Source organism: Aspergillus ibericus, assembly GCF_003184845.1.
Source record: "Aspergillus ibericus CBS 121593 unplaced genomic scaffold BO80scaffold_52, whole genome shotgun sequence".
Taxonomy (NCBI): Eukaryota; Fungi; Ascomycota; class Eurotiomycetes; order Eurotiales; family Aspergillaceae; genus Aspergillus; species Aspergillus ibericus.
In genome coordinates this window covers 49,146-77,141 of record NW_020292150.1, presented here as the reverse complement: position 1 = coordinate 77,141, position 27,996 = coordinate 49,146, and the positions used below count along the sequence as shown (strand labels likewise).

The 27,996-nt window shown below is 53.1% G+C and overlaps 8 protein-coding genes across 8 annotated transcripts; 4 read left to right on the top strand and 4 right to left on the bottom strand.

Moving 5' to 3' along the window:
- The first annotated feature begins 3 nt into the window (after positions 1-3).
- Positions 4-1,861, top strand: BO80DRAFT_416049 (transcription factor domain-containing protein). Its single transcript, XM_025718161.1, has 2 exons — positions 4-123; positions 166-1,861. Exons 1-2 carry the CDS (start codon positions 52-54, stop codon positions 1,435-1,437), a joined length of 1,344 nt encoding a protein of 447 aa, XP_025571110.1. The 5' UTR covers positions 4-51; the 3' UTR covers positions 1,438-1,861.
- An 847-nt stretch (positions 1,862-2,708) lies between these two features.
- On the top strand, positions 2,709-3,870 carry BO80DRAFT_505188 (putative aminotransferase; the record flags this gene model as incomplete). The annotated part of the gene is made up of 3 exons (XM_025724467.1): positions 2,709-2,748; positions 2,799-3,253; positions 3,303-3,870. Coding segments are annotated over exons 1-3 (1,056 nt in total), but the record flags the coding sequence as incomplete, so codon positions are not given.
- Positions 3,871-4,774: 904 nt separating this feature from the next.
- Positions 4,775-6,343, bottom strand: BO80DRAFT_365474 (T6SS phospholipase effector Tle1-like catalytic domain-containing protein; the record flags this gene model as incomplete). Its single annotated transcript, XM_025716202.1, has 3 exons — positions 4,775-6,078; positions 6,124-6,138; positions 6,184-6,343. 3 exons carry the CDS (start codon positions 6,341-6,343, stop codon positions 4,775-4,777), a joined length of 1,479 nt encoding a protein of 492 aa, XP_025571108.1.
- A 1,389-nt stretch (positions 6,344-7,732) lies between these two features.
- BO80DRAFT_496748 (methyltransferase family protein) lies at positions 7,733-9,613 on the top strand (the record flags this gene model as incomplete). The annotated part of the gene is made up of 3 exons (XM_025724040.1): positions 7,733-8,457; positions 8,622-8,953; positions 9,028-9,613. 3 exons carry the CDS (start codon positions 7,733-7,735, stop codon positions 9,420-9,422), a joined length of 1,452 nt encoding a protein of 483 aa, XP_025571107.1. The 3' UTR covers positions 9,423-9,613.
- A 1,814-nt stretch (positions 9,614-11,427) lies between these two features.
- On the bottom strand, positions 11,428-12,840 carry BO80DRAFT_365632 (O-methyltransferase; the record flags this gene model as incomplete). Its single annotated transcript, XM_025716208.1, has 5 exons — positions 11,428-11,759; positions 11,816-12,252; positions 12,304-12,427; positions 12,474-12,603; positions 12,658-12,840. 5 exons carry the CDS (start codon positions 12,838-12,840, stop codon positions 11,428-11,430), a joined length of 1,206 nt encoding a protein of 401 aa, XP_025571106.1.
- Positions 12,841-16,327: 3,487 nt separating this feature from the next.
- BO80DRAFT_505184 (NRPS-like enzyme) lies at positions 16,328-19,641 on the top strand (the record flags this gene model as incomplete). The annotated part of the gene is made up of 4 exons (XM_025724466.1): positions 16,328-16,600; positions 16,648-17,405; positions 17,454-18,462; positions 18,511-19,641. 4 exons carry the CDS (start codon positions 16,328-16,330, stop codon positions 19,639-19,641), a joined length of 3,171 nt encoding a protein of 1,056 aa, XP_025571105.1.
- A 2,056-nt stretch (positions 19,642-21,697) lies between these two features.
- Positions 21,698-22,657, bottom strand: eng2 (putative GPI anchored endo-1,3(4)-beta-glucanase; the record flags this gene model as incomplete). Its single annotated transcript, XM_025715178.1, has 1 exon — positions 21,698-22,657. A coding segment is annotated over one exon (960 nt), but the record flags the coding sequence as incomplete, so codon positions are not given.
- A 3,393-nt stretch (positions 22,658-26,050) lies between these two features.
- On the bottom strand, positions 26,051-27,632 carry BO80DRAFT_365471 (bZIP transcription factor; the record flags this gene model as incomplete). The annotated part of the gene is made up of 3 exons (XM_025716201.1): positions 26,051-26,142; positions 26,212-27,181; positions 27,237-27,632. 3 exons carry the CDS (start codon positions 27,630-27,632, stop codon positions 26,051-26,053), a joined length of 1,458 nt encoding a protein of 485 aa, XP_025571103.1.
- Between the last annotated feature and the right edge of the window lie 364 nt (positions 27,633-27,996).

Genomic DNA, 27,996 nt, shown 5'->3' with positions numbered 1-27,996 from the left:
ATAGTCGACCCTCAAGGCTAATCAGGCTTCACAGCCTTACAGTATCCCCGCATGTCCCCCACTCAGCCCCACCCCCAACGCCGCCGCGATGGCTGCTCCGAATGCCGAAGGAAGAAAGTCAAGGTACTTCGTCATCGTCCTAAGCTTATCTAGCTAACTTGCCAGTGCGATCTACGCAAGCCCGTCTGCTCCCGGTGCGCCCGGTACCCAAAAGGGTGTATCTATACCTTGAGCGTTAGCTTCGTCAGCCCGAAATCGAGACCCGCCAAGACTCCCGATCCCATCGACTTGTCCATCTTGGCCAACCAGCCATGCCTGACACTCTCCCCGTTTCTCTCCTCTACAGAATCCAAGTTCTTCATGCACGTTCTTGCCACCCAGACGGCTCCAGTTTTCTTTCCGGCTGCCCCGAAGCTATTCGTCGATAGACTAATCAGCGCAGCCCTCGACACGCCGCATCTCCTATATGCCCTGCTGGCCTCGGCCTGCAGCCACCATGGGCGCTTAATCGGTGACAGCACAGGCACGTCGAGAACTGCTTGTCTGAAGTTTACCAACCGAGCTATCTCCGGGCTCAATTCAGCCCTGAATGAGCCAACCCAGATGCTGCAGCCCGAGACCGCCATGACGGCCATGACGCTGTGCACCAACGACGTCTGCAACGGCAACATGCATGTCTGGCGGATGCACCTGGCCGGCGTTATGCGGCTTCTCACGGCCTTTCTGGAGCAGCCTTTTAACATGGCTGACTCTTTCACCCTCTGTCTGGTCAAGTGGTTCACCACGCTGGACGTGTTGGCCGGACTATCCAGTTCGTCTAGCATCACCCACGGGCTATTAGAGCATTTTGTCGAGGCTTTTCCAAGTGAAGTCGACGATATCTGCGGGTATTCGTTGGAACTGGTGCCTGTATTGACACGCATCGGCCAACTAGCTCACCAGACAGATATCCTCTCACATCAAAACGTGCAAGAAGCGGAAATGCTCGACCTCACCCTGCGCTTGCTATTGGACCGAACCGTCCCATCCAGCACACTCACCACACACGGCCCGGAACTCGTCCACGAGCTCCACCACACCCACCTAGCCTTTGTACACTGCGCTCTCCTCCACCTCCACCGCCGCGTCCAAGGATTACCCCGTGACCATCCGGCCGTGCGCGACGATATTCAGAACATTCTCACCGCAATCCAGCACATACGACCGTTCTCGCAAGCCAACATCCTCATTCTATGGCCCGTCTTTAGTGCCGGATGCGAGACCACTGTTACCGCGGAACGGGATCTTATCCACACGCGAATGACCAATATGCGCAGTTTGGGGATGGGTAATTTTACGCGCGCACGCGACATGCTCGAGGTGTTTTGGGCTTCTGAGAGTCCGCTGCCGTGGGATGCGTATTTTGCACAGCAGGGCCTTGAGCTGGTTTTGTTCTGAGGAATTTCGATTTCCTCCTTCCCGAATGATGGGGCGTAGGCCGCCCTCATCGCGGCCGATAGCTGGGAGGCGCTGCAGCTGTTACCTCCGCGGCATCGGTGGCCCCGCGGGAGGAATTCCCCGTGACGGCCCCCGACACAATCTTTATGGGCACCCCTGCCATCGGCTGGTTGATCCTCCTCCTGGGCGCTCCCCAGTGACAACCCGTTAGAGAACCCGGCAGGTTTTCTGCAGGGCTTTGCAGAGGCCGTCCTAGGGACCGGGGATGCGTTGGCCCCGAAGGACCCCGTGGCCGCTGAAGGGATCGATGTCCTGTTGGATGTGTGTGAGGGGCTCTAGATCGTCACCGCCCTGCTGGGGTACACCCCGATCTATGAAAAGTTGGCCGGGCCACGGCCGCCGTCCTCGACATGCTCCTCCTTGTCCCGAGCCTGATGGTGCCAGGCACTTTACCGAACTGGCGACCCAGGAGGCGAGTGCGCACCGAGGTCATCCTGGGAGAGGTGACGACCCTCTATGGCGCCGCCGCACCATCTCGTATGCCACGACAATGAACGAGGAGTCCCGAACGATTTCATCCTGGTTATGTCGGCCTGCAATGTTGCGAAATCTGGGTTACTCCTGGCCGAGGCGGCCATTCCCTAGTTTGACTAAATGCCTAAAGTTGGAGGTTGCTGGCGCCTAACTTTAGATTTCTTATCGATTTCCTAAATAGCATAGATACAGGCAGTATCGAATGATATTTTTCTCTTCCGCTCCATCAGCGTACTTTCATTTAGGATTTGCGCAGCCGAAAGCTGGGGTGCCACTTGTTTGCTATGTGATAGGATTAAGCCAATGCCAGACTAAACCCTCCAGCTGCCCTCTGGCCGTGAAGCAAATCCTACTCAAGAATGTATCTCGAAAGTATTATAACAATGTCCCAACGTCCACCTAGGAATAGTCTCCTCTCAGCCCCAGACCCCGTTTCACACGTGCGCGACCTAGCAAACTGCTCCAGTCAATTATCTCCCATCCCATCACGCCACGACATACACCTACGAGATGAATTTAGATACATACCCGATGCAGCCAATCATGATACTTCATCAGCAGATGATGAAAGTCACAAAATCGTGGCGATGAGTTTGGGATGCCGCAACAGTGGAGCCCCCCCATTATGGCAATCCAGCCGACGGGACCAATCACACGCCATGGCCTCCATCTCCCCGAAGTACTTATATCGACTCACTCTCCCCCATCTCCTCATCATCACAGCAATCTACAATTCCCCTCAAAATGCCTCAAATTAGTGAATTTGCCGTGGAAAGGGTATTCACCCCTCCCTAACCTCTATCACGTACAACACTAACAACCACCAGTGGATGGACCAGCACGAAACTACCGCCACCCACAACCTCGCCGAAACCTGCTGTGCCTCCATCTCACTCACCGACCTGGTTGCTCTCTCCGAGAACACCATCGCCCCCGAGGATCTCCTCAAGCCAGCTAAAAAGCTCACCTACGGTGCCATCCGCGGCTCCGAGACCCTCCGCGCCAACATCGCCAACCTCTACGCGCCCGCCCCCATCACCAAAGACAACATCCTCGTCACCAACGGCGGCATCGCAGCCAACTTCCTCGCCTTGTACGCCCTCGTCAACCTCGGTGACCACGTCATCGTACAGTATCCGACCTACCAGCAACTCTACACCCTGCCGCGATCCCTGGGCGCGGACGTCAGTCTATGGCGATCCGACGAGACGAAGAACTGGGAAGTCAACATCGATGAACTACGCAACTTAGTAACTGATAACACTAAGCTGATCATCATCAAGTAAGCCCCTTTCTTATACGCTCAAGATCATAAAACTAAACAAGCAAAGCACCCCCCAAAACCCAACCGGGGCCATCCTCCCCCCAACCCTCCTAGAACAAATCATCGCCATCGCCAAATCCCACGACCTCACTATCCTCAGCGACGAAGTCTACCGGCCTCTTTTCCACTCATCCCCATCCCCATCCCCACCCTCCCTGCTCAGTTACAACTACCCCAAAACCCTCACCACCAGCTCCGTCTCCAAAGCCTACAGTCTGGCCGGGATCCGGATCGGGTGGATCGCTTCCCCGGACCCCTCGCTGCTGGACCTTGTTGCTTCCGTCCGAGACTACACCACCATCTCGGTGAGCGGGGTCGATGATCATATTGCCGGTCTTGCGCTGTCGCAGCCTACGGTTTCGAATCTCCTGGAAAGAAATCTTTCCCTGGCACGGGGGAATCTAGAGATTTTGAGTGCTTTCGTGGAGAAGTTCAGTTGGGCTGTAAAATGGAATAAGCCGGTTTCTGGAACGACTGCGTTTTTGAAGTTCGTGAATCGCAGTGGTAAGGCACTAAACGACGAGGTATTCTGCAAAATGGTGATGGAGAAAACGGGGGTGTTGGTTGTACCCGGGGGGTTGTGTTTTGGGAATGGAGGGGGAGATGGAGTGGGGAAGGGGGATTTTGCGGGGTATGTACGGATGGGATATGTTTGTGAACGGGAGGTTTTGGTTGCTGGGTTAAAGGCGTTAGGCGAGTTTATTGGATGTAAAGAGTATGAGGCGTGTCCGGTTGTGGAGTGAGTATATACCTAGGCCGAAGGTTCGGGATATAGGATGAAGGTTGGTAATTTTTGTATTTGGGGCAGAATTGGTATTGTACTTGGTTTCCTTATCTAACCTTTGGGATGTGGAAAGGCGAAACCAATAGAGGTAGTCTGTTTGGCGTTTTCTGTATCCAGTTTCTCTGTACTTCATTCGTCTACACTTGCCAGATAAAACATTGTTCCGCCTCTCCAGATTATGCTATTACCACCCCGCAGGAATATCTACTAGCTGTTAGCAGACAAGCACTTGATTGTTGCCCTGCTGAGGGATCTATTTCCCGGCCTATTGAGTAAGATATAGAACTGCCTACTGATATGAGACTTGGAGGTATTGACTTGGTAGATCTAGATGATATTGGGTGACAAGCCTATGCTCGAAGGCTGGTTAGCCTCATGCTGGGAATGGCTCCTGGTACATTGTCTACTCGGCCTCATGGGGAGGGGTGAGTGGTTTCTGGGACTGACCTGCCTGGATACCTGGATACTAAGGCTTGGGATTCATAAACTGTCACGCATGAGATTATGTTGAGACATGCTATATTCTACCTTCTTCGCCCGGGGCTAGGAAGAGATATATTCCTTTTTGGTCTACGTGGTGTTGGACAGTTTATATACGGAATACTCTGATAGCAGAATCAAAACTTGGTTATACATCGCTAACTACTTCAACAGGTATACATCACAAATAACATATAAACAACATGTAGTTAATATCACCGCCGCAGTCGCCTCCGACTCCGTCTCTCATCCGGCTCCAGCTTCCAACTGTAATATTCACACAACGTGTGCCGTCGTCGATCCTGGTCATCTTCCGCTCCATTCTCAATCACCTTGTCGTGTCCTCCCTCCTTGTCGTGGATGGTATGCGCCCAGGTGGCAATCAACCCCTCTACATCCGACAGATCCCCCACTCCCAGATTCCACGGCCGATAGTCCGGGTCTCTGCGAAGGCGTTCAATCACGCTGAAATGCAGCTTCGCCCCATCGGGCAAAAGCCGTCGCTCCCCCCCAGCGTGCCATCGCGACATCTTCACCGTCCCGTCGGGTCCCATCTTGGGCCGCTTGATCGGCAACATCTCCATCACACGCCAGATCATCGTCTCCAGGGGTTCGCCTGAATCATACAACAGCGAGTTGTGGAGGAACGCTCGCTGCGCTTCATACAGAACATCTTTTTGGCATTGTTCCTGCGCCTTGAAGTTGAAACAGCCCAGTTTGTGCAGTTGTTCCGGCTCAAAGGTCAGTCCGGCATCTATAGCCTCTTCCACCATCCACATCAGCGGGATCTGGCTGGCCACCCAGTCCCGTCCGTACTCGCGTGGCCACCCGCCGCCCACGTCACTGTGGCTGCCGGCGAAGTATACCTCCTCGAATTCCGTGTCCGCGTGTCCGACGAAGCCGCTATTGCCCCAGTACTCGATATCCGCGCGTTCGACCCACGTGCTCGCCCGGGCGGACCGGGCATGAGCACGGAGCTTTTCGAAGAGCACGGGCTGGAACTTGCGGCGGCGTTCGTCGATACTCACGGCGTGACGCATGATGCGTGGCTTGGGATGCGTTCGCAGGTCCTTGTTTTCTTGGTTTAAGAACACGCTGTTGACCGTGTCGAATAGGCCGAGGAAATGGACTCGGCCTACCGATCGGCACATCGTGTCGCGGAAACTTCGCAGGATGAAGTCGGCTTCGTCGGCGGTTTTGCCGCTGTCGGCGAACTTCCACGAGACAAAGGCCTTCCAGACCAGCGGCATGATCTCTTCGTTGTCTGCCGAGATCAGCCCGATAAAGTCGAGCATCTCATTGAGGAACCGCGCCGTGTAGGCTCCACGCGAGAACCCGAAGAGGTAGATGTGGGAGCCTGGCTCCCAGCGGCGGGCGAGGAAGCGGTATCCGTTGATGACATGTTGGGCGAAGGAGGTGGCAAATGCCTGGTCGATGATTTTGTACAGGGGACGGTTGCTGAAAGGGAAGGCGATGTTGGCAACGGTCCCGGCTTCCATGTCCTCCGTTCCGATGCCCGCTATATCATGTTAATTGATATCATTCACCAAGACGGAGCACCTACGTTGATAGTAACAGACTAATCACGTCAGCTAGAGTCTATGACGGCATCTAGACGACTTACATCTCTTATCCTTTTTCCGGTCCAGCATGCGGAAGATTTTTAAAATGTTGCTCTCTCCACCATCCGCGCGAAAGGTATTCCCCGTCCCGTCGAAACAGAGAACCAGCTCCCGCGTGGGATGTTCTGGTGGACAGAGACAGTCACAAGGGTCGGGATTCATTGTGTTGAGTGTGTTCGACTATGTTGAGAGAGGCAGCGCCGGATCTGGGGATCCTCCATTTAAAAGGAGTCGGCCTGACAGCATCATCATCAGCTGAGGTGTCTGAGAGTTGGCAGTGTTGGGGCACTGTCGATCCTGTGGGGATATCAATAGCCTGGCAGAGTGGCAGTAGTGGCTTTGTTTCACCGCATATGCAGGGCTTAGTGCAAGCCATGAGTCAACTCGTGTATGACTTCAGTTGATCGCTCGATTCCTACAGGCAAATCAGTTAGTCCCTCGACGGCTGATCGATACAGCCCCATTCGATACGATCAGGGCTCACCATGCTGAGATAAGCATAATATCTCGCTGGTCAGCATCGTGGCGCAATTCGTGTCGGAGCCCGGTTGGTGATCTCAGGCGTCCAAGAAGCGGATGTGACCAATCACCGGATATGATGTGATGATGCATTTATAGACAATAGTATATGCATGCATTGCCGTCCAGTGCAGTGTGCCAATCGGCAGCTTTAGCGACTCTACCAGAAGGGCAATTCGTAGTCGTGCTACTTCTGACTCTGACCATTGGTCGATTCCCGGTTGCCTCAACTTGAACTTTGAGGCCTCCATCTTGACTCCGAGACTTTCAGCTGGTATCGAACTGGTACGCCACGGCCTGCTGCAGGGCGCGTCCGAGGCGTGAATAAGGCTATGTCTGCGCAGTGATATCATTACCGGCAAGTCCGCCTGAATGTAAGTCCTGATCGCTAAGGTGATGACATCGAACATAGGCTGTGTTGAGCTTCTTCACCTAAGTCTGACGGTAGCAAGCGAACCGTTGTCTAGGTGCATCTATCATAATGAATGCTCCGCACATGCTGTTTGCTCTGGAGCTGTATCTGCCAAATAGCGTCATGCCATCGTGACAGCTTAGGAAGTAGTCCATAGACAAGTAATATTCCTGACGGACGAGTTGACACCAGCTGTGCTTCCTACCGGCGATGGTTCGCTTCCCAGAACGTGGAGTTAACTGCCCAATGTTACTGATAAGCTCAGTTTGAGTTGGCGGTGCTCCACTTGAATGGACCAAAAAGATGGATGCCATGGCATCGGTGGGACGCGCCGTCGATCATGGTTCTGTTGTATCTCAGCACCATTAATGATAGATCTCTGGAATTCAGTAGATACCTTCCTCATCGCTGGATATGTTCTTCTCTCTCTCTGATAATCCTTATAGATCCTAGGTTGATGCCATCTAATAGAATCTTTCTGATGTTACAACCTCATAGGGATGAAGATAGGTGAGGGGAGGGAGAAGAGGCTTAGGCAGCAGTGGATCCGCCGGCGATCGCAGCCAACAAACCGAACCATCAACCATCAACACTCGTCACGTCACTTGCTTCAACGTAACATGCCCTCCCCCTCCTCCATCTCATTTTCGCTCTCCCTGCTAATAGCAGGCTATCTCGCCCGTTGGAGTCTCACGCCCCCGAATCTCCCCGCTGGCAAATCCAATGCGCCCGCCGACCGTGTCCGCCTGATCGCAGGCCCAATCAATACCGTCGTGACGCACTTCAACTCGGTCTGCATCATCTACCATGCTCTTCTGGCGCTATTTTACACAGAAGGCAGCAACTACGATGCTACTGGCAGGACGGCAGCCAGCGACACAGCCTACGAAGCGATCTGCCCGCACCCGACCAATCTCCCTCCGCATCTCTTCACCTGGACCACCACCACCACCCTCTGCCTGCTCTCCCTCGCCCTGGGTGCCTCCCTCCGTCTCTCCGCATTCAAGTTCCTCGGTCGGAACTTTACCTTTCAGCTGTCACAGCCAGACACCCTGATCACGGGGGGGATCTACCGATTCGTACAGCATCCGAGCTACACGGGTTTGTGGTTGGTCGCGGCAGGATACCTGGGGTTGATAATGCGGTGGGACGGAGCAGTTGCCTGCATGCTAGAGAACAGCGTACTGGAAAGACTGTCCGGCTGGGGAGGATGGATGGTGGGCGCGTTGGTGTCGGTTTTGATTTCATCCACGGCGATGCGGGTGCGCGACGAGGAGGGCATGTTACGGGCGCAGTTCGGGCAGAGATGGGAGGCATGGCATACGAGAACAGCAAGATTCATTCCGTATCTAATCTAGCTAGAACTGTACATACCTAACCCCCAAAATCAATCCTGTCAAAGAGCGTAGCATACCAACAGCCGTAGCCGCTCGGAACAACTCCGACCCGCGCGACTCCGCATCTCCGCCATCCGATGATCTCACCTCCTCCAACTCCGTTCAGCTCCAGCTCTCTTCCCTTCCACACCCATCCAATCCAGTCACACCCACATCAATTCACCATGGGTCTCCTCGGCCGTGTCACCAAAATCACCACCATCGGTGCCGGAGCCACCGTGGGGTTCTTCTTCGCGGCCGTCCGACACAACGAGTTCGTGCCCATGCCCACGACCGACCCTCTCTTCCAGCACCCTCTGTACCAGAAACTCAACCCATCGAACAACCCGCCCAGCTACGACCTGTGCGTGCGTCGCGTGCCCCTGAAAGACATCAAGCCCGCTCTGCTTGAAAAGCCCGGCCGGTTGACCGAAGCGTTCTGCGCCGGTGTGTGGAGTGGATTCGGTGCGTAACACCCACCCCCCACCCACTCATCCCCCGTTTCCTTCATCAATCTAACTGATGATTCAATGGTATAGGATACGCCTACCAACGCCGCTACCTCTCGAAGAAATACGAAGGACCCGAGACAGCATCCCACCTATGGACCCGGGCGGAGCTCCGCTCCTCCACCTACGACGTCGGCACCCTGATCACGGACCACTTCGAGGTGGTAGAGAAGACGCCGGAGCGGATTGTGGTGCGGTGCGGTGACTCGCCGCGGAAGCAGGATGTGCGGGACTCGGATGGCTTGTTTGAGATGTCGACGGAGGTGAAGCCGGAGCAGGGCGTGGCGGAGTTCCGACTCAAGAGTTTGTTTTTCCAGGGGAAGGGGAAGGCGGAGGGGGAGCCGATGCCGTCGCATGTGTTGTGGTTGCATAAGCAGTATACGAAGTTGTGGTTGGAGACGGCGTTGGGGAATATTTGGCGGTGATGGATGATGTCCACGCTCGGGTGGGAGGGATATCTGCTGCGGGTATGGCTTGGATATCTATGGACTTGTTAATGGTTGGATAGTGATATATTTGAATGGCCCGATACTTCCTTATACTATGTGGCTGATCACGAGAAACACCAATATATTATCATACCGTACTTGCATTCAGACAAAAGCCAGAATACCACCGACAATCTCATATACAATCCCTCCAGGATAACATGAGCAAACCACCGATAACTCATTTACACATCAATCCTGAAGAACAAAAAAATACAACATCCAACTCTCCCTGCCTCATCCCAACCCCAAACTACTATAATACCTACCCCAAAAAGAGCCCAACCCAGGAACACGCCTAACCCTCTAACTAAGCCTTAGCAAAACCCACCTACTACTCTTCTCGAACCCCCACCGAAACCACCACCCCACCCCAGCCCTACAACCAACAATAGAGTTAACCACAAGCTTAAGCCCCATCCAAACCAGCCATCATCTCGCTTTCACAAACCCACCTCTCACAACCCCATCATGTCACATAACCCATGACATCGTTTCAGCAATGACATCAATCCCAACCCTCAGGCACTTAAACGTCAAAGAAAGGCTCTATTCGGTCATACCAAACCCAAGATCAGGTATCTAGATAAGGAGGGAAAAACAAGGCGAAGGGGGAAGATAGCTAGGGGACTGACGCACGTCAAACGGTAACGTACCGTGGTTCGATTAGACCCGTTCCATCCATCCATCCATCCATCCATCCATCCATCCTCTGAAGTGGAGTGGCTTTGGGGTGGGGGTTACTATAAGCAGCATGAGATTTCCTGTCAATAGTTAGTTACTCAGGTAAGATTAGTAAGTATCTCAGCTCAGGACTAACCACCAATGTACTTTGGGACAAACCATACCTATCCCTATGTGTTGGGAGTTATCGGTAGGTAGGTGGCTATGCGGTGATGGTTCGTGTCTGTTCAAAAAGCTTGGGGCAGGAAAATCCTGCTCAGTCCCATGGAATCGGGAGCAGAGGGTTTACCTTGTGGGATTGGGTCGTAGGTCTTGGTAAGTGTTCTATTTCTATTTCTAGAAGGGAGGTCATGGGTAGGGCTGGGTAGTACCTTATTTGGGAATAGGGGTAAACTGGTACAGTTACGTGGGTTGTTTGGGATGGGAGAAGAGTATAGATTCATAACGAATGAGATTATGATACTATATATCGATATAGTTAACTGTGATTTCAGTAGGAGAATTTGAAGGAAGAAGAGAAGGAAGAGGAAGAATGACCGGTGAAGACAGATGAAAGACCTACTCCCAATACTCTAGACCAAAATAACCGAACTCAAACAGAAGCGCTCCTTACCCATCTATCCTGTCCTCATATCCTATTCTCAGTAATTAAATCAACACTCTCCAACACCAAACTCTCAAGTAACCCCTCACTATACATAGATACTCCACCCTCGAATAATAGCGGTGAAACCCCACAATATGACACACCACCTCGAACCCCCCAAACGACGCCCATGCATAAATTCTACCAAAAACAACCCTGAAACGGCAATCGAACAGGATATATATGCACGATGGGCCGTCTCTCTTACGCAACCCCATTCATACTATGCACTATGCAGAGGCGATAAACTTTCGCTTAGACATAGTGGGGTGGGGGGTGAACGGTTTTCTTCACACCTGCGGAAAGTATAGATTGACGGTCAGGAATATGGCTTGGCAGATACATTGCAGATTAGATCAACGCTACGCTGAAGGATACGCAAGGGGTGGTTATTGCATGGCAGGTCGGAGGTTTATCACCAGGAGCATCAATTTGGTCATGACTTCAATACAGCTGTGGTCAGCAAGGGATCGTTCTATCAATAGTATGTAGTCAATAGCATTCATTAGACTCAGCAGTACTCCGTAAGTATATCAATAAAGGTAACATCGCAGATTCAATATGACATATCCACCCAACGCCAAACCATAAGGTATCATTGCTAAACCAGATTCACAACATGGAGGGTTCTTCCTTTCGCACGGCCTCAATCACCGACTCCATCCCGGGATTCCCCTTCCAGATGCCGGTGATCTCCAATCCCGCCTCGTCCAGCAACTCCCGCCACTGCCGCTCGGAGCGCTCCACGCCAGACCCGATGCTCATCATCTGAATGTCCAACGACGCTTGCAGGAGCTGGGCGTCCGTGTCCGGCAACACAAAGTCGGAGATGATGATCCGCGAGTACCCGGGGTCCATGGCCGAGATCGTGTTGACGAGAATCTTGCGGCAGATGTGGTCCGGCCAGTCGTGGAAAATGGCGCGGAAGTAGTATGCTCTTGCACCTGTTCCAATTATTAGCTGCTATCCAATTAATAATGAAGCGGGAATCGTTGCATACCCTTGATGGGTTGTGGGTCCAAAAAGCTATACCCCATACCCTGAATCCCCTCACCCGGACAGCGAGATACCACCTTGGGCAGATCTTGCAGGATCAAGCGTCCCGGCACCTCGGGGTGCTTGTCATGGAACTTCACCAGGTCGTGTCCCTGGTTCCCACCTACATCAACCAGGAAGACGGCCTCCGGGTGGTCCATGACACCACTCGTCAAGCGCTCGACGGGATACACATCAAACCAGCTGGGCTTGCCGTGGCGACGACTAGACATGTACGAGTTAAAGAGACCTTGCCGATGCTTGCTCTGCGCAAGCCACTCGAATTGACTTTGCCCGACAGCCCATTGCATAGGAGAACGAGAGTACTCTTTGGGGGAGATGTAGTGATGTTCCCGAAAATAGTCAGGAAGTTTAGCCAGGGTAGGCATCGTAAGGTCATATCTGGGCCGGTTAATATTGCATCCCACAGTGCAGATATTCAATAAGACCTACATGCAGGGAATCCCATCTCTCCCGATCGGCTGGGTCATGACGGCCGTCTTCTCGGTCGCAATGTATACTTCGGACTCATGGCTCGCACACAACCCAAGGGCGGTCATAACTCGCATCAGACGGACTATAGGGGTCAGCAAAAACTATAATAGGCTCGTGGATCTTCTCACCAATGAGGCCTCTCTCAGCCCCGGTGCGTCTCGCCAGTTCCGTGGCCGACAAGCCGCGCTTGTTCTGCTCGACCAACAAGGGGAAAATGCCCAGGTCCATAATGGTGCGGAGGGCTGCATTCTGCGGTGGCTGCATGCATGTTAGCCGACAGCGACATGAGAACAATGGCAAAAGCAAACCTACCTGGTAGATCAGACGCAGCACCGTCTCCGTCGGAGTCTCAACTGCCAGACGCAGCTTGTCGATCAGGCCAAGAAGCTGGAAATGCGATTCGGCAGAACGACCAGGGCTTTGGTCCTGCAACGCCGTCTGCTTGATGTCCTCCACCAGGGAAAGGATAGTTGGGTTTTCAACAGACGTCGTCATATTTACATGCACAGTCATGAGCAGAAGAATACACAGGAGAATCGATCAGGTAGGAGGAGATAGAAAGAAATGCAATGCTGGGGCAGCGGTGAAACAGCATGCAGGTCCAGGGATTATATAGGCCTCGCGCGGATCAGAAAACCGCCCAGGGCTGGGATGGATCAATAGCTCCCTCATCGATCCCCAGCACGGCCGTGCACTCATCCGGTCTCAACTGCCCGTGCCCGGACTTCTGAAAACGGTAACCCTGGTTGGACGGTCGCATCCGCAGGATTCCCGAGGGCCAGGATAGCTGCAGCATCCTTTGATCTTAGGACTTTGTGGTTTGGGCCAGATCCTGATCGTCGGAACAGGGCTCCCCGAATCACCATGACACCATGGTCATCAAAGCACCTCGCCGCATGAATCACGTCGCACGGTGGTCCAACCGTACAAAGTCCGACTATCCACCTAGAGAGCGGTTCCCCGGTCCAGCTGACGAATCTCTTCCCAGACGGGACATTCAATCTATCTGTGGCAATGGCTTTCAATAGCCTAGCGAAGATTCAATGAATCTGACGCAACTGCAGAACCTTGTCGTAAACCTGACTGCTCCGCCCATTGTCAAGACACGCTCTGCAAGTTCTGCAACAGATGGCGCCCGCTGGGTTGGGGCCTCCCGATTACCCTGTTCCTGGGCAACGCCACAGCGCCACCCGGAAAGTACTCCGTACTAAAAAGAAACTAAAGTACTAATTCTTCCGTTAGTTCTCCCAAAGTGAGATGGCCACCGCTCCGGCTGGCCCAAGCTCCTCCATTCCCGGTGCATCTGTATGTATATGTGTGATGTATGTATGAAGCTATGGCTCCCACTAGCCGTATGTCAGACCGGGAATCAAGAGGTAAGATCGCCCGGGTCCGGACCACACAGAGGCCTCCAACGCAGCAACTACGAGCAACCCCTCCTCGGGAATAGTTGCTAAAATCCGTCGTTTCACCAGAGGTATCCAGGACTTTGGGCACGGTCGGGGTAGCGGACCATGGGATCCCGTTCCAGGATGCTGGAAAAAGAGCTGCATGCGGGATCTAATTGGCTGCGCGGGTTGCTTGGGTTGGGACTAAATCGCAAAATAGACTTCCGGTCCGTGCTTATTGCCGTCGAGTGAGGCAAGCATATCAATATCCAATGCCATCTCCTATAGGAAATCCAGCCTGCAGTACGATCGACGAACCCATGATTCATTCGACACGTTTGCGATCGTAGTCGCGGGTCTAGTTGACATTGCTGCTAGTCCGGTGCTAGCCCTTTGCAAGTATGGAATGAGGCGGGCAACAGAATGGATAGCCGCAGGCCATGGCAACCGCCGGGATTCCGTCCCCTTTGGCCTGTGGTTTGGAGCTGGCCGAGACGCCAGGCCCCTCCCATATCCGCAACAGTACTCCGTAGGGTGCTTATCTTTTCCGACCCTCCCAATGATGCGAGCTACGTTGATTAGTTGGGCTAGAGCGCCGATCCCTCAACAAAGGCGCCTTACCTTAAACCCCCGGACGCAATTGGCAACACGAGCCAGCCAATCGTGGGGGGCGATCGGTCTATTTTCAGGAAAGTGGCGGGAGATTAGATAGATCATGCGCTGGGAGCCCAATAATGGTGTTTCTTTTTCAGCTCCGGCTTACAGTGGCGGATCGGATGTCCGGCATAGTCAAGGGGAGGGCTTGTGTAAGATTCGGTGAGCGGCTGAACGCAGTTGAGCCCGTCGATAGGCCAGCCGCCATGGATACTGGCAACATGGACACCGTCCAGATGTACCTCATGGAGACAATGTCCCAAATTCTGCACTATTACCGGAAGATCGTCCGGTCTTGTCCCTCCACTTCGGATGGAGATGGATACGTGCCTCATACCGTAGCGCCCGGGATTTAGCAGGCCGTACCGGCTAAGTTTCCAACAACCACAAAATCTCGACGGCCCCTTTCCGGCCAGTCATGGACTTTTGTCGCCGTCGGACAGGTCACATCGTAGAATATACGATCCACCGGATTCAGCTCGTGGCGTTCCGATCAGGAGGAATGTGGCCCTATCGGCGGAACAGCCTGGAGCATGGGCCAGGCGGCCGTATTGCAGAACCCCCTGGAATACATGGCGAGCATTGTATGTGAAACACAGACAAAACTCGACACAGCGTCAATAAATCTCATACTGGGGAAACAATAGTAGCAGTCAACCCAAGTGAGCAGGAGTGAGGCGGAGAATTTGTCAGTCGCACATCGCTCCGTGTTAGGGTTGTCGCACGGTCCGCCCTGGCTAAGTACCATGCTTTGATGGATGCAGAGGAAAGTACTACCAACTGCACCAGTTGGCTGCACAGACCAGTTCATCTGGGTGACTACTCCGTATGGCTGATGACACTGACTCGAACTAACGAATCCAATCCAAGCCATCCGAGGTGGCGGTGCAGTCCATGAGATCAGTCGCCGTCCGCCGTACTTCCATTCCAGCCGGAGGAGCCCTGTCGCAGAATGGGAGCAGCCCATTTTCCAGACCCACCAACTCGACAGGTCAGAAACAGACGGCGAGGAAGGTTGAACACGAGCCCTCGGACATGGCCTTCTGCACGGGTACGTCGTCGTGGGCGTGGGCCCAGCATCCTCTGCAGTTCGTTGCGACACTCGTTTGCGGGCATTTTATTTGTCGGCCTCCAAACATCGGGCCTCAATTTCCGCCCGCACAAAAAGAAGTCCCAACAAAATCAGGAAGCGAACAAAGCCGAAAAACCAAACATGGGAAAAAGCAATAACACAAAGAGCGCTCCCTAGCCAGGAATCCCTGTAGGTGAGACACCGATCAGCGATCGATCTACCATTCCCGATGGAGCGATCCAGGTTCCTGGGCCGGGAACCCGGTTACGGGGGCGGGTTCCGCCGTAGCCCTGGACGCTATGGAGGGTCCGTAATGCACCCAGCCCATCATCCTGCGAACTCTGCTTCCGCTCGTGCATCATCTGCTGCAGTGTGACTGACAAATTGCGTCGTGCGCGCTGTCAACCCAGTCCGCGTAAGGGATCGTACACACGGACGGGAACTCTGGTGTCATATGAGGTCGATCAGGCCGTCCCAGAGCCTTGATTCGATAGACGCCGGATCGCGATCGTGCACCATGGGCCGGCCAGATTCGGGCCCGTGCGATGTTTAGGTTCTGATGGACTTGCCACAAGTTCGCATACGTAGTGTAGTGGCCCCTGTAATCAACTTTCCTCCCGGTTTTAGTGCCGGGGAACGTCATCCCCAGTGGAGGTCTTTCAGCCTGACATTTGTGTCTCCTGGCCATACACCGCTACGTTTCGTGCAGGGATCCGTCTATTCCTTAATCCGGAATCATAGATCCCCCACCGAACGCAGACAATGGACTCAGCCCTCCCCTGCCCGCGTCTGGGACTTAAATACGCCCCGGCCTCCCATTGTCAACCCTCCAGGTTTTATCAGATGTTCAGCTTCATCGCCTTTCATCATGGGAATTCCTCAATACTATGACGGGGTCCCAGACGAGGCCCCCAAGCCAACAACACAATCCACAGGCGACGTGGTTGCACGCTTCGGTCGTCTGCATCTCTTGGACGACTTGATTCGCCTGCGAGCAGCAGATGCTGTTCAACATCCTATCCTTGCCTATCCTAAGCCGACACAAGATGGCTCCGTTTCATATGAATACTTCACTGGCCACGATCTAGATTGCATGGTGGACCATGCGGTATACACCCTGATGGACTTTGGCTTCCAGCCGGTAAGTAAAAGACGATCCAATCATCAGCACGATGCTCATTTCGCTAGCCCCGGAAAGATAGAGCAACGGTTGCTCTCTTCACGCTCTCAGACCTCAACATGGTGATCACATTCTTCGCTCTCAGCAGACTTGGTTACACAGTCATGATGCTGTCGCCACGTCTATCCGCCACAGCTTGCGTGTCGCTCTTAGACACGGTCGGATGCGACACGATCTTGTACGGTCAATCGCCCAACATTCGTGCCACAATGGGTGAGATCCTGCGTCTCAAACTGATCGCCTGTCGGCCGATAATCGAAAGACCCTCTGTAGAAGAGGTGTCTCAAGACGCAGATGTCTTTATGATTCGCCGGAACCGTCGTCCCGAGCTCCTGGTTGACCGGGTTGCCCTAATCCTCCATTCTTCGGGGTCAACAGGTATTCCAAAGCCTCTCTATTTGAGCCACAAAGCCTTGATGACCCATCCAATGCGGGGTCCTGGGTTCACTTCGTTCAACTCATTGCCCTGGTACCATCTACACGGGCTCTCCACAGCTTTGCAAGCCATGTATATGCGGCGAACGGCATACATGTGGGACGCCTCTCTACCATTGACTGCGAGCACGGCGGTCGCTGTCCTGGAGGCAGCCCGGCCAGAATCCGTCCAAGGCGTACCCTACCTCCTTCAGCTTCTTGTCGACAACCCACGCGGTCTGAAAGCGCTAAGAGCTTGCAAGTCCGTCACATACGGTGGTGCCCCATGCCCTGATGAGCTGGGCGATAAGCTCGTGGAGGAGGGTGTGAGATTCGGGGGCTCATTTGGCCTGTAGGTGTCAATTTCCCCGATCAATGAGTGACTGCTAATTCACTCTAGAACGGAAGCCGGCCTGGTAGCAGAGTCAATCTCGAGACCCGCAGGAGATCCTTTCTGGAACTATATGCGCTTTTTCGACAATATCAAGCCGTTCATCTGGATGAAGCCCATCAGCGATGCACTTTATGAGGTCGTTTACCTAAAAGGCCATCCAGCATTGACAGTATCCAACTCGAACGATCCCCCTGGTTCCTTCCATTCTCGCGATGTCTTTACTCCCCACCCAACTATCGCCGACCGCTGGAAGTACGTTTCCCGCCTGGATGATCGGATCACGCTAGTCAATGGTGAGAAGGTGCTTCCTCTTCCTATCGAGGGCTGCATCAAGCAAAACCCTCTTATCCAGGAGGCGGTTGTCGTTGGCGTCGAGAAGGCCGTTCCGGGGTTGTTGGTCTTCCGGACAGAAAACTCCCAGATGTTCTCTGACGAGGACTTTCTGGACCTCATTTGGCCAACAGTGGAAGATGCCAACTCGCGGGCAGAACAGTTCTCCCAGATCGCCCGCGATATGATCCTTGTCTTACCTGCCAATAGTGTCTGCCCTCGGACAGATAAAGGCTCGATGATCAGAGCCCAGGTGTACAAGAAATATGCCGATGTCATTGAAGACATGTATGCGAAGGCTGAACAGACTGTAGATGGTACTCTTAAACTGGACCTTCCCGCAACAGAAAAGCACTTGATCAAGCTCTGCCATGAGGAGCTTGGATTCCCAATCTCTGGCCTCGGCTCTGACTTTTTCGCGGAGGGGTTGGACAGTCTGAAGGCCATTCAATTCCGTCGTCTGATACTGAAGGACTTCAAAGTGCAAGACTCCAAGAGCATCAGCCCGAACATTGTCTTTGAGACCGGAAACATTACCCGTTTGGCAAAACATATCCACGCAATCCAATCTGGCCAGGAGGAAGAGACCCGAGATGAGGTCTCCATGATGCCAGGACTCATCGAGAAGTACTCTGTTTTCCAGAGGCACACACCAAGCCCCAGTTTGGTTGCCAACAAGAGCGTCGTAAGTTCTCTTCAGCAGGTGCACCAGTTCATGTACTAACAAGCACAGGTCCTCACTGGCGCAACCGGATCCATCGGCGCGCACACGCTATACAAGTTGCTGAATGATGATTCCGTCTCAGTCGTCTACTGCCTGACGCGGAGATCTCAACCCGAAGAGGCGATTATTAACACCCTCACACAGAAAGGCCTCTCGGTTCTTTCCTGCCGCCTGCAGAAGATTGTTGCACTCACAAGCTCACTTGAGGAGCCCGACCTCGGAGTAGGCGAGAACATGATGGCACAGATGCGACAGTCCGTATCTCTAATCATTCACACCGCATGGCCCGTCAACTTCAACCTGCCACTCATGAGCTTCGAGTCTCACATCAAAGGCCTGCACAACCTCATCAACTTCTCCCTATCCGTGAATCTTCCCGACCCAGCCGTCCTCCTATTTTGCTCTTCAATCTCCACAGCCCTTGGCTCCACCACCTCCGTCGACGAAACCCCGATCACGGACCTCAGCAGCGCTCTGGAGATGGGCTACGGGCGCTCAAAACTAATTGGCGAGAAAATCATCAGCAACGCCCGCAAATCAGGAGCCCGGACATACTCACTTCGCATCGGCCAAGTCTCGGGCCACTCAAAGAAAGGCCTGTGGAACGACTCGGAAGCCATTCCCCTCATGATCCGCTCAGCCTTGACCCTCAAAGCCCTCCCCGCTCTTGACATCACCTGCTCGTGGCTCCCCGTCGACAAGCTCGCCTGTTCCATCCTCGAACTAGCAAAGGCCTGCTCTCTAAATTCCCTCGAGTCACACGGGGATGACGCAGAACCTGGCGAGTGGGTCGACGACACCATTTACAACCTCTGCAACTCCCGCACCTTCACTTGGTCCTCACTCCTCGATACCCTCCGCCGCAGCGGATTCTCATTCAAGACCGTTTCAATCGAGAAGTGGTTGCAAATGCTCCGAGAGAGCGAATCCCGAGGTGAAGAAGCGACCAACCCCGCCGTGAAACTCACCTCTCACTACGAGGCCATGTACAGCGGAGGCGCCCCTCAACCAGCCAAATTCCTCACCGAAAAAGCAGAACGAGACAGTATGACCTTGAGGAACGGTCGGTTGAGAATTATTCAGGATGGAATTTTAGCTCGGTACGCGCAAGATTGGTTGAAAAGATGGAAGACTGCTTAGACGCGATGACTTGGGATGAGATGTGACGATGATGATGAAGATAACTTCTTGTCGATATTGTTTGTCAGTATTGTTTTGTAAATAGCTCATGATGCTCTAGATACCACTTTTGTTTTTAGATTAGCAAGAATTCAAGTTATTCATGATGTTTTCAGGTGCTTCAAAGATTAGAAATAGTGATGGTAGTCTTTCAAATCCTACTACTCCGTACTCCAGACTCACAATAAACCCTTCAGCCAAAGGTAAGATGTACATATCCTCGGCCAATTCATCCTCTTCCGGAAAGAATGATCTGAAGTACTGATTGCAATTAATAGAGTAAAAGACTATAGTTCAATAAGCGATATCGACGTGTTGTTGTTGGTGGGAGAGTGACACCGCTTTCGATCACCGGCGTCACATGATCTAGACTGGCGAAACTATGCACAGTAAATCATCAGCAGACCTACAAAGATGACAAATATTCCTGGATGTAACATGGAAGGATGATATACGATGTTTCATTGATTAACTATCTAAGTCACGGTGACGATTTCCAAACGAGGCCCGAAAGGAAGCGGATATCTAAAACGACTGGGTGTGTGAACCTGGGGCGGTATAGCCTGCGTCAAGCAAGGTATGGCCTATAGTACAAAAGACAGTGAATAACAGGCAATTCGGGAGATATAAGATGGAAAATGGGGAGAAAAAGATGGAGATAACTGCGCGTCTAAGCCAAAACAGCAAGAACAAAAGCACCAATGAGACTGGATGCACCGAGGCTCAATTTATTTGCGCCACCGGTGAAGACAGGAGTCGAGGGTGTGGTGGCGGATACAGAGCCAGAGGAGCCGGAGTCTGAACCAGAGACCGAAGAGCTGCCCTGGGTGGTAGTGGAGGCACTATTGGCAGTGGAAGCAGAGGAAGTCGAGTGGTGTGCACTGCTAGGTGTGGGTACGGTGCTGAACACAGACACAGACGAGCTCGAGGCAGGTCTGCCATATGCAGCAGCATTGGAAGGAACGGAGCCGGATTCCGATCCGGAGGACTGGCTGGAGCTATCACCACCGTTGGCTTCAGCGCTTACACCGCTAACGGTGGAAGGGGTGGCGGCGGCGGAACCACCTTCGCTAGCGTTGGCCTCGGCACTTGCGCCACTGACACTGCTGGAGACAGCAGGGACAGAGCCTCCTTCACTGCCGTTTGCTTCGGCACTTGCACCACTGACAGTGGAAGGGGTGGCCGAAGAATCAGCATTAGCAACGACAGATGCAGAAACTCTCTCACTGCCATTAGCTTCAGCACTTGCGCCGCTCACACTGGACGGAGTGGCGGCGGCGGATGCGCCCTCGCTACCATTAGCTTCGGCGCTTGCCCCAGTGACGCTAGTAGGTGTAGCAGAGGCAGAAGCGCCAGTGCTGTCACTTTCTGCACTTGCACCGTTGGCACTGAGGGCAGAAGCACCGGTGTTGGTCTCAGCAGGAGCAGAGGCAGTCTCACTATCATTAGCTTCAGCGCTTGCACCAGTGACAGTGGAAGGGGTAGCGGAAGCAGCAGTCTTGGCCTCAACGGAAGATCCCTCGCTACCATTGGCCTCGGCGCTTGCACCAGTGACGCTAGAAGGAGTGGCAGCAGCGGCAGAAGCGCCCTCGCCACCGTTGGATTCAACACTAGCGCCCGTTGCAGCAGCGGAGCCACCACTGTAGCTGGCCTCGGAAGCAGTGTTTCCTCCAGCGAGAGCAGCCGCAGCAGAGCTCTGAGCAATAGGGCAAATCGTAGTGGTGATGGTGACATATTCGGTGGACTGCGACACAGATGATCCTTCATTTGCAGCCGAAACATCGGCGGTAGAAGCAGCGGCGGTGGTAGCTTCGGGGAGAGCCGTGGTTTCGGAATCAATGGCACCAGACACACCATTGGTAGCAACAGTCGTAGCGGCGGTCGTGGCAATAGTCGCAGCAGCAGTGGTCGTAACAACCGAGTTGGTGATTTCTGTAGCGGCGGCAGCAGTCTCAGAAACCTTGGTTGCGCTGGAGACAGAAGTAGCTGCAGAAGCATTTGCTGCAAGACCGGTCTGGTAGATCTTGATAGAGTTGATTTCCCAGTAGGACTCCTCGAATGCCGTCGGGTTCTCAGCGACGTAAGCAACGCAGCTCTTGAAGGAACTGCTGCTATCGCTCACGGGGCAGCCAGAGGTACTGTACACGCCACCCGCCCAGTCACCGCAGAAAGTGGTATCAAAGATGAACTTCTGAGCCTTGAAATGTTCGGTGATGCTGCAAGAGCCTTGCATGTGGGCCATGGGTGTGCCAAACGCGGTGACATTAGGGGCGCCATCTGTAATAGAGCTGGGAATCGAGCCACGGGCAAAGAACCAGAACTTGATGAATTCGTCTGTCCACTGCATAGCGTATACACCACCGCCATTCTCGTTGAATGGCGTGCCAGAAGAGCCCTCGGTGCCCTTGACAACACACCCAGTAGTGCCGGCATCTTCGCCACATTGAGTAGACGAGATAGTACCGGTCATGGCCTGGCTGGATATATCACAGGTACCACTTGTATGCAACACAATCTCGTTTGCCTCGTTCTTGTTGACGCCCTCAATGATATCAATCTCACCGTCACCCGGCCAATCCTTGCCCACGGACCAGAATGCAGGCCAGGTACCGCACACACTTCCTGGCATGTGCTGGAGATCGATGATAAACAGACCCTCGTCGTAAAATTTGTTGCTCTCAATACGGACCGACTCCCGGCCGGGTCCAGTGGTGCTCAATTTTGTGGTATGGTCGACACCCATGTAGAAGGTACCGTTTGAGTTGACTTTAACCAAGCCGGAGCTTTCGGCGTAGCTCTGGTTCGCATATGTGACAAATCCATTGGTCGGGTCAGAACCGGTGTAAAAGTCGAATAATGTAAGGAAATCGTCGCCTTTCCAGGTCTCGACAAGTTCGTAACTGCTAGCCGCAGCAGGCAAGATCATCGACGAAAGAGCGAGCGATCCTACGCTCCATAGTAAAGATGAGGCAGGCATTGTCGCTGAAAACCGTTCAGGGACACCCAGCTTGGAAGATGAAGGTAAGTCTCGAGGACTGCAGGGACGAAGAGGCCCAGGGGATCTCAAGGCGCTTATCAGAAACGATCGACGTTCGAGCGAAAGGAATGGAAACAGCCCTCTAGGCTATGTGTAGAAAGGAAGGTCGCACAAAAGGCAGAGATCAATCTGCAGAGTATAATAACGAGATAAAGAACGTAAATAGAAAAGGTTGGGGGGGGGGGAGAAAATATGAAGAGAATGTAGACAACAATGTGACGCACGCCGGGGGTAGACCAGGCGATATACAAATAACAGCAACACGCCGGACATTTTGACTGGCGCGGCTTCCGTCCAAGCGTCCGCAGTCCACTGTTAGCATTATTGTCGATTTCCATAGCAAAACCGCTGATTATTGTCGCCTGGCGCATTCACGGGCGGCAGCGAGCCGCCCATTGGAAGGACGGGGTTCGTGCCTTGTGCGGGCCACCAGGTACAGGACGAATCAGAGCCTAGAGAACGACGGCGGCAGTGCGTATTGACGAGTCCACAGCCTTCATTCTTCGGCCAGGCATGTCGGGTGGACCGGCGACAAAGAGCAGCAGCGTGGTGGTGGAACCTGAAACGCGACCAGACAGCCCAGCGGGATAGATGAAACAGGAGAACCCCAAAGATTCGACTAACACCAGTTTTCCTTATTCCCTGCAGGGTGAATGAGCCAGGTCAGATCCATGAGCGGGCTACGAAGTACCTGCAGGTTGGTTTTTTGGTGCACTTGTGGGCCACCCCGATTTGACGATCAAGCAAAAGTCCTGTGGGTGTACTCCGTACCTGACGCTATCCCGGCAACCGTCACATTCCTAACCCACCAGGTGACAGATCACAATCGCTGAGCAACCGGACCAGATTGCCGATCCGGGGCAACAATCCGCGCTCTGGCCGATGACCATGTAATTATTTTAGGAACATCCTTCTTTGCCAGCAGCTCATGTCCCGGCATCGTGGGCTAGTCGAGTCTAGACACTCGGTGGAGAAGGGGTGACACGCCGTTGTTTCTTGGGGTGGGCATGGCGGAAGCCCGAGTCAGGAAAATAGTGGAGGAACACCATGACGGATGGATTAGTGGCCACCACCGCGTGCGTAGACCATTCGTGTTCCCTGCTCTAGAATTCAGCCGGATGGCAAGTATTGAAAGACCGCATGGTCATGAACCCGATTCTCGAAGGTGATGATGATGGGGAGACGCAAAGAATGAAAACTGGAACCGGGAAGAATGCAGGCGCAGCCCAAGCCGGTTTAGCCCGCCAGCCACGGCAGCCACGGGACTGCGCCCCTCCTTGTGGCTGGAATGACACTCCCTTGGCGCCGCCCTTAATTCTCCTCCCTCCATCTATCTATCTGCTACTCCGTACTGGCTGGCCGGATCGATAATCTCCAGTTGCTCGGCCTCTGCTTTCGCCCTATCGAGTTATCCGATATTAATCCATGCCTAGGAGGATAGGAATGGAAATGGGGAAAGCTGTGGCCTCCCGGCGACCCGCGGCACTTCCATGGGTCCGTCTGTCCAGGGCGAAAGACACAATTGGGTCTTTAAATCTAGGTTTTTTCAACCTACCAGCCCCGTTCTCGATTCCGTTTGAACATACAAATCCCGTGTGACGAACTCTAAGCTTACGTATATGTGAGTTCGACGAGCCAAGTCAGCCTGACAACCCCTTGCATGGATGGCCTCAGTTGCAATCTTGCCCGGCCATTGTCATACACTGAGGCTTGAATGCTTCTACTGCCGGGAACTTGGCCAAAGTACGCAGTAAGGGGATGGAGTCTCGTGAATATGACTGCAGAGTCAGACGCAGGTCCCATGGGTTGCTAGCCCGGATGAAGCATCGCTAACACCATGCCGGGCCTCTGATTTTGGTTAACCTTGAGATCCGTGCTCCCGCTTCTCAGCCGGCAGTCAACCAGGCCCGTCTTGTTGGGCGGACAGCGCAATAGCCCGTGACCTCGTCGACTAATACTCAGTAGATAACAGCATACGCCTGAGAAAATTTCGCGCATTGTAAGGTTGTGTAGAATGCATCTCCAGGAAGGATCAACAGAGGGCATATGGCCCCCAATTGTTTAGATCTGACCTGTTGGCGGACTATGTGTAGGACTTGGCATGAGAAGGATCTCAACTTAACAGCCACACATCGAGGAATTTTATTTGTCATTTGTCACATCTCCATAGCTTAGTGCCGTTCCACAATTGCTAGACAGCCCAAATCTGACACCTGTACCCACCACATTGCGTTCTTCTGTGGGGGACTGTAGCTAAGCCGGAAGAAGGCTTGTCCAGGCGAATGGGCTCCCGTTGGTAATTTAGTCGACCGTCAGGTTCAAGATGTGTCGCGGGAACTGGTTGGGTCTTTCATGGCACCACGGACACAGCACCCTTGCTGGGCGGAGGAACATACATGCTTCCGGCGCAAATTTCCGAGCACTACTGGTGCGCAGTAAGTACATCATGCGACAATCGCTTCGGTCAGCGCAGGCCGATTCTAATCATATCACCCCCTAGTCGTACCAGTATCCACTCACGCTGCGTGATCACTTTCGGCATGGCTGGAGTAGCACGATGTCTTTCGAAGCTCCGGCGCTAGATAGAATAATGATCCGCAGGCTGGTCTGGCATGACTGCACCCCTAAAGCCCTGTCACACCAATTGGTGGCAGTAGATGAACCCCCTGCTGGTGAAGACAATGAGAGTTCCAGAACATGAATGCGACATGCTTTAGATCACTAGATGGCTTCGCTTTATCGCATTGGGCCAAGGCAAACTGATCGAAAATGGCCTGCCTAGGGGGTACCCACAGTAGGCTGGAAAGGCAAAGTAGTGGCCACCTACCCTTCGCACCCGACTCATGGGTCTTTATTCCATCCATCCATTTGGAATTCCAAAATTCTTGCTATAGCAGTGGCTCAATGTTTCCGTAAGACTCTGCCTGTGTATTGGACAGGATTTTCTTCTGTCGGTACCCTGCGAGCGAGTATTGCATCCCTCTTGCTGTGCTTTAGCGTGGTTTCTAGTAGAGCAATGATATGTGTTTGCATGAGAAATCACACGCCATTGGACTATGCCACATTACACCTTGGTCACAAGCAAGGCTATAAAACGCATTAAGTGCATCGGGGACCGTACAATCGGCATTGCGGCCTAAAAGAAAGTGACCGGGGCAGCTTCTAAGCTGGCTGTTATAGGTGGTTCAGTGGTCTGTTTCGCAGATCAGTCGCTGATTCTCGTGAAAAGAACTCTATAGCCAAAGGTATGCTTCGATGTGTAATTGTGTAATTTATCGAGCTCGCTCGTTCGGCAGCTTGACTCGGATGTCATTCCCTAGGATGGCCGTTGCCTCATTTCCATATACAGCTTTGCAGGGCATTCTCCACGTCGCGGCGACGGAAACCCGGTGTCCAGCCAAGGCAGATCGCATTTGCGGACAGTGCTATTGAGGGTTAGTATTATGTCTCCAGTATCAGTTTGTAGTGCACATTGCAGAGTTGGGAGACGCTACCTTGTATGAAACGTGCTGCATTAATCGCTCTCCCCTTGGAGGTATATTGCTCATTTTCCATTGGAGGATATGTCAAAAGACGTACATTCTGCTCGCGCAGGTAGCCCTCCAAGTCGCCCATATCGAACCAGTCCCCTTCAAGCTGTTTCTGTATTTGTGGCGGGAAATGTGTTAAAGATCGTACGGAAACCCACCGCACTCCAGGCCGAAATGGCCGATTAGCAGCTTTGCATTTCAATGAAGATCGAGAGTAATGGGTTCCTGCACCACCCAGACTGAAAAACGGGACCTCTCCCCACTCCTCGAAACGTCTTCGGCTCTCTCGCTCGTTTAGCGCCGCTTGAAAATATGAGGCAATACGTTTCCTGTCCATTATTTGGAGAAGCAGACAGAAATGTTTTTGTATCCTGTCTATATCGATGGATTCGTCACAAAGGGCAAAACACCCCTGGTAAACACACGACATGTGGAGGCGGTCAGTGAAAACGGGCAAATCCATTTCAGATGTCTCCAACGACTCGAAGAAACGAGGGCTCTTTCTACTGCCTGGCTTTTGTGATCCTGGCAGACCCGGATGTAAGTTAAAGTTAGGATCGAAGCTGGGAGGTAAACTTTCGTTCAACCCCACGATTGGTATTGGTTGGCTTTGCTGCTCATGAAGCAAAAATTCTGGTGAGCCTTGTTCCGTCTGCGGCGGCGAAATAATCGTGGTTTCCTGTTCGCCATCATTGCTAGCCTCCCTGGCTAAAGTGAGGCATGTTTGTACCGTATCGCGCAGATGCTCTGTCAGACTAGCATTGGCTGCCAACACCCCTGACTGCACCAGCTCATCACTGAAAGAAAGAACCGCCGTGCTCATTTTCTCAACCACTCCCTCGAGTTCAGAGATGCGGCTTTTGAGTGAAGTAATGTTGGCTTCTTTTCGCGAGCGATAAGCACGTTGCGCAAGACGGATTTGTCTCCGTCGTCTCTGCTTAAGGTCATCAATGTTCCGATGGCGGCGCAAACAATAACTCCTCGCGTACCTCTTCTGGATCCTCATCCACACCGCCCTCTACTACTTTTCGCGGTCGACCTCGCTTGTTGAGCGACGGTCCCGGTGGATTTACGTCGCCGCGGGGGCGTTTGGAAGACTTCGCCGCGGGCTGAGAGGCCTGCAAGTCGTGATTGTCATAATGTAGTTGGCTTTCTGGTACATATCCGAGTAGCGGTGCATGGGTGTACCCTGACACTCTTTGTGATTGCCTAATTTGTTGGGGGACGGGATATGAGCAAGCTGAGAGCAAGGAAGTGATCTGCGGCGTGGCTGTAGACTCTAATCGCACGAGTTGAGATCCAAAGAGCTGCTCGTTGATGTTCTCCCAAGGAACTAGAGCAGTTTCTGAGTCGGCCATATTTCCTTTTGACGATGGAAGCGACATTTCATCGTTCACGGAGATGGCTGGTGAGTACAGAAGAGTCGTCGGGGAGTTTGAAGAGGACGGAGTCAAGGGAAGCGCGGCTGACATATCGCTCCCTCCCGCCCAGTTGCCACTTGTCATGGCCTCCATCTGATCCAGACTAAGCCCAGTATTTCTTTGTTAGCGTGGGTGAGATAAAGTAGGTAAGGTTCTAGACAGCTGAAGATTCTACTTTTTATGCATGTCCATGTTCATATCTCTGAGAATAATACAAGATGTGTGTGCCTTGGTCGGCAGAGACGGGAAAGGAGATGCCTCGGCTCGGACTGTTCACTAATCAAAATTTGATTGTCTTTTCATCCGCATCGCACAATATGCATACGAG

Coding starts and splice junctions, on each gene's coding strand:
- BO80DRAFT_416049 (XM_025718161.1), top strand. CDS start 52: ATGTCCCCCACTCAGCCCCACCCCCAACGCCGCCGCGATGGCTGCTCC. Junction 124..165: donor GCCGAAGGAAGAAAGTCAAG/GTACTTCGTCAT, acceptor CTAACTTGCCAG/TGCGATCTACGCAAGCCCGT.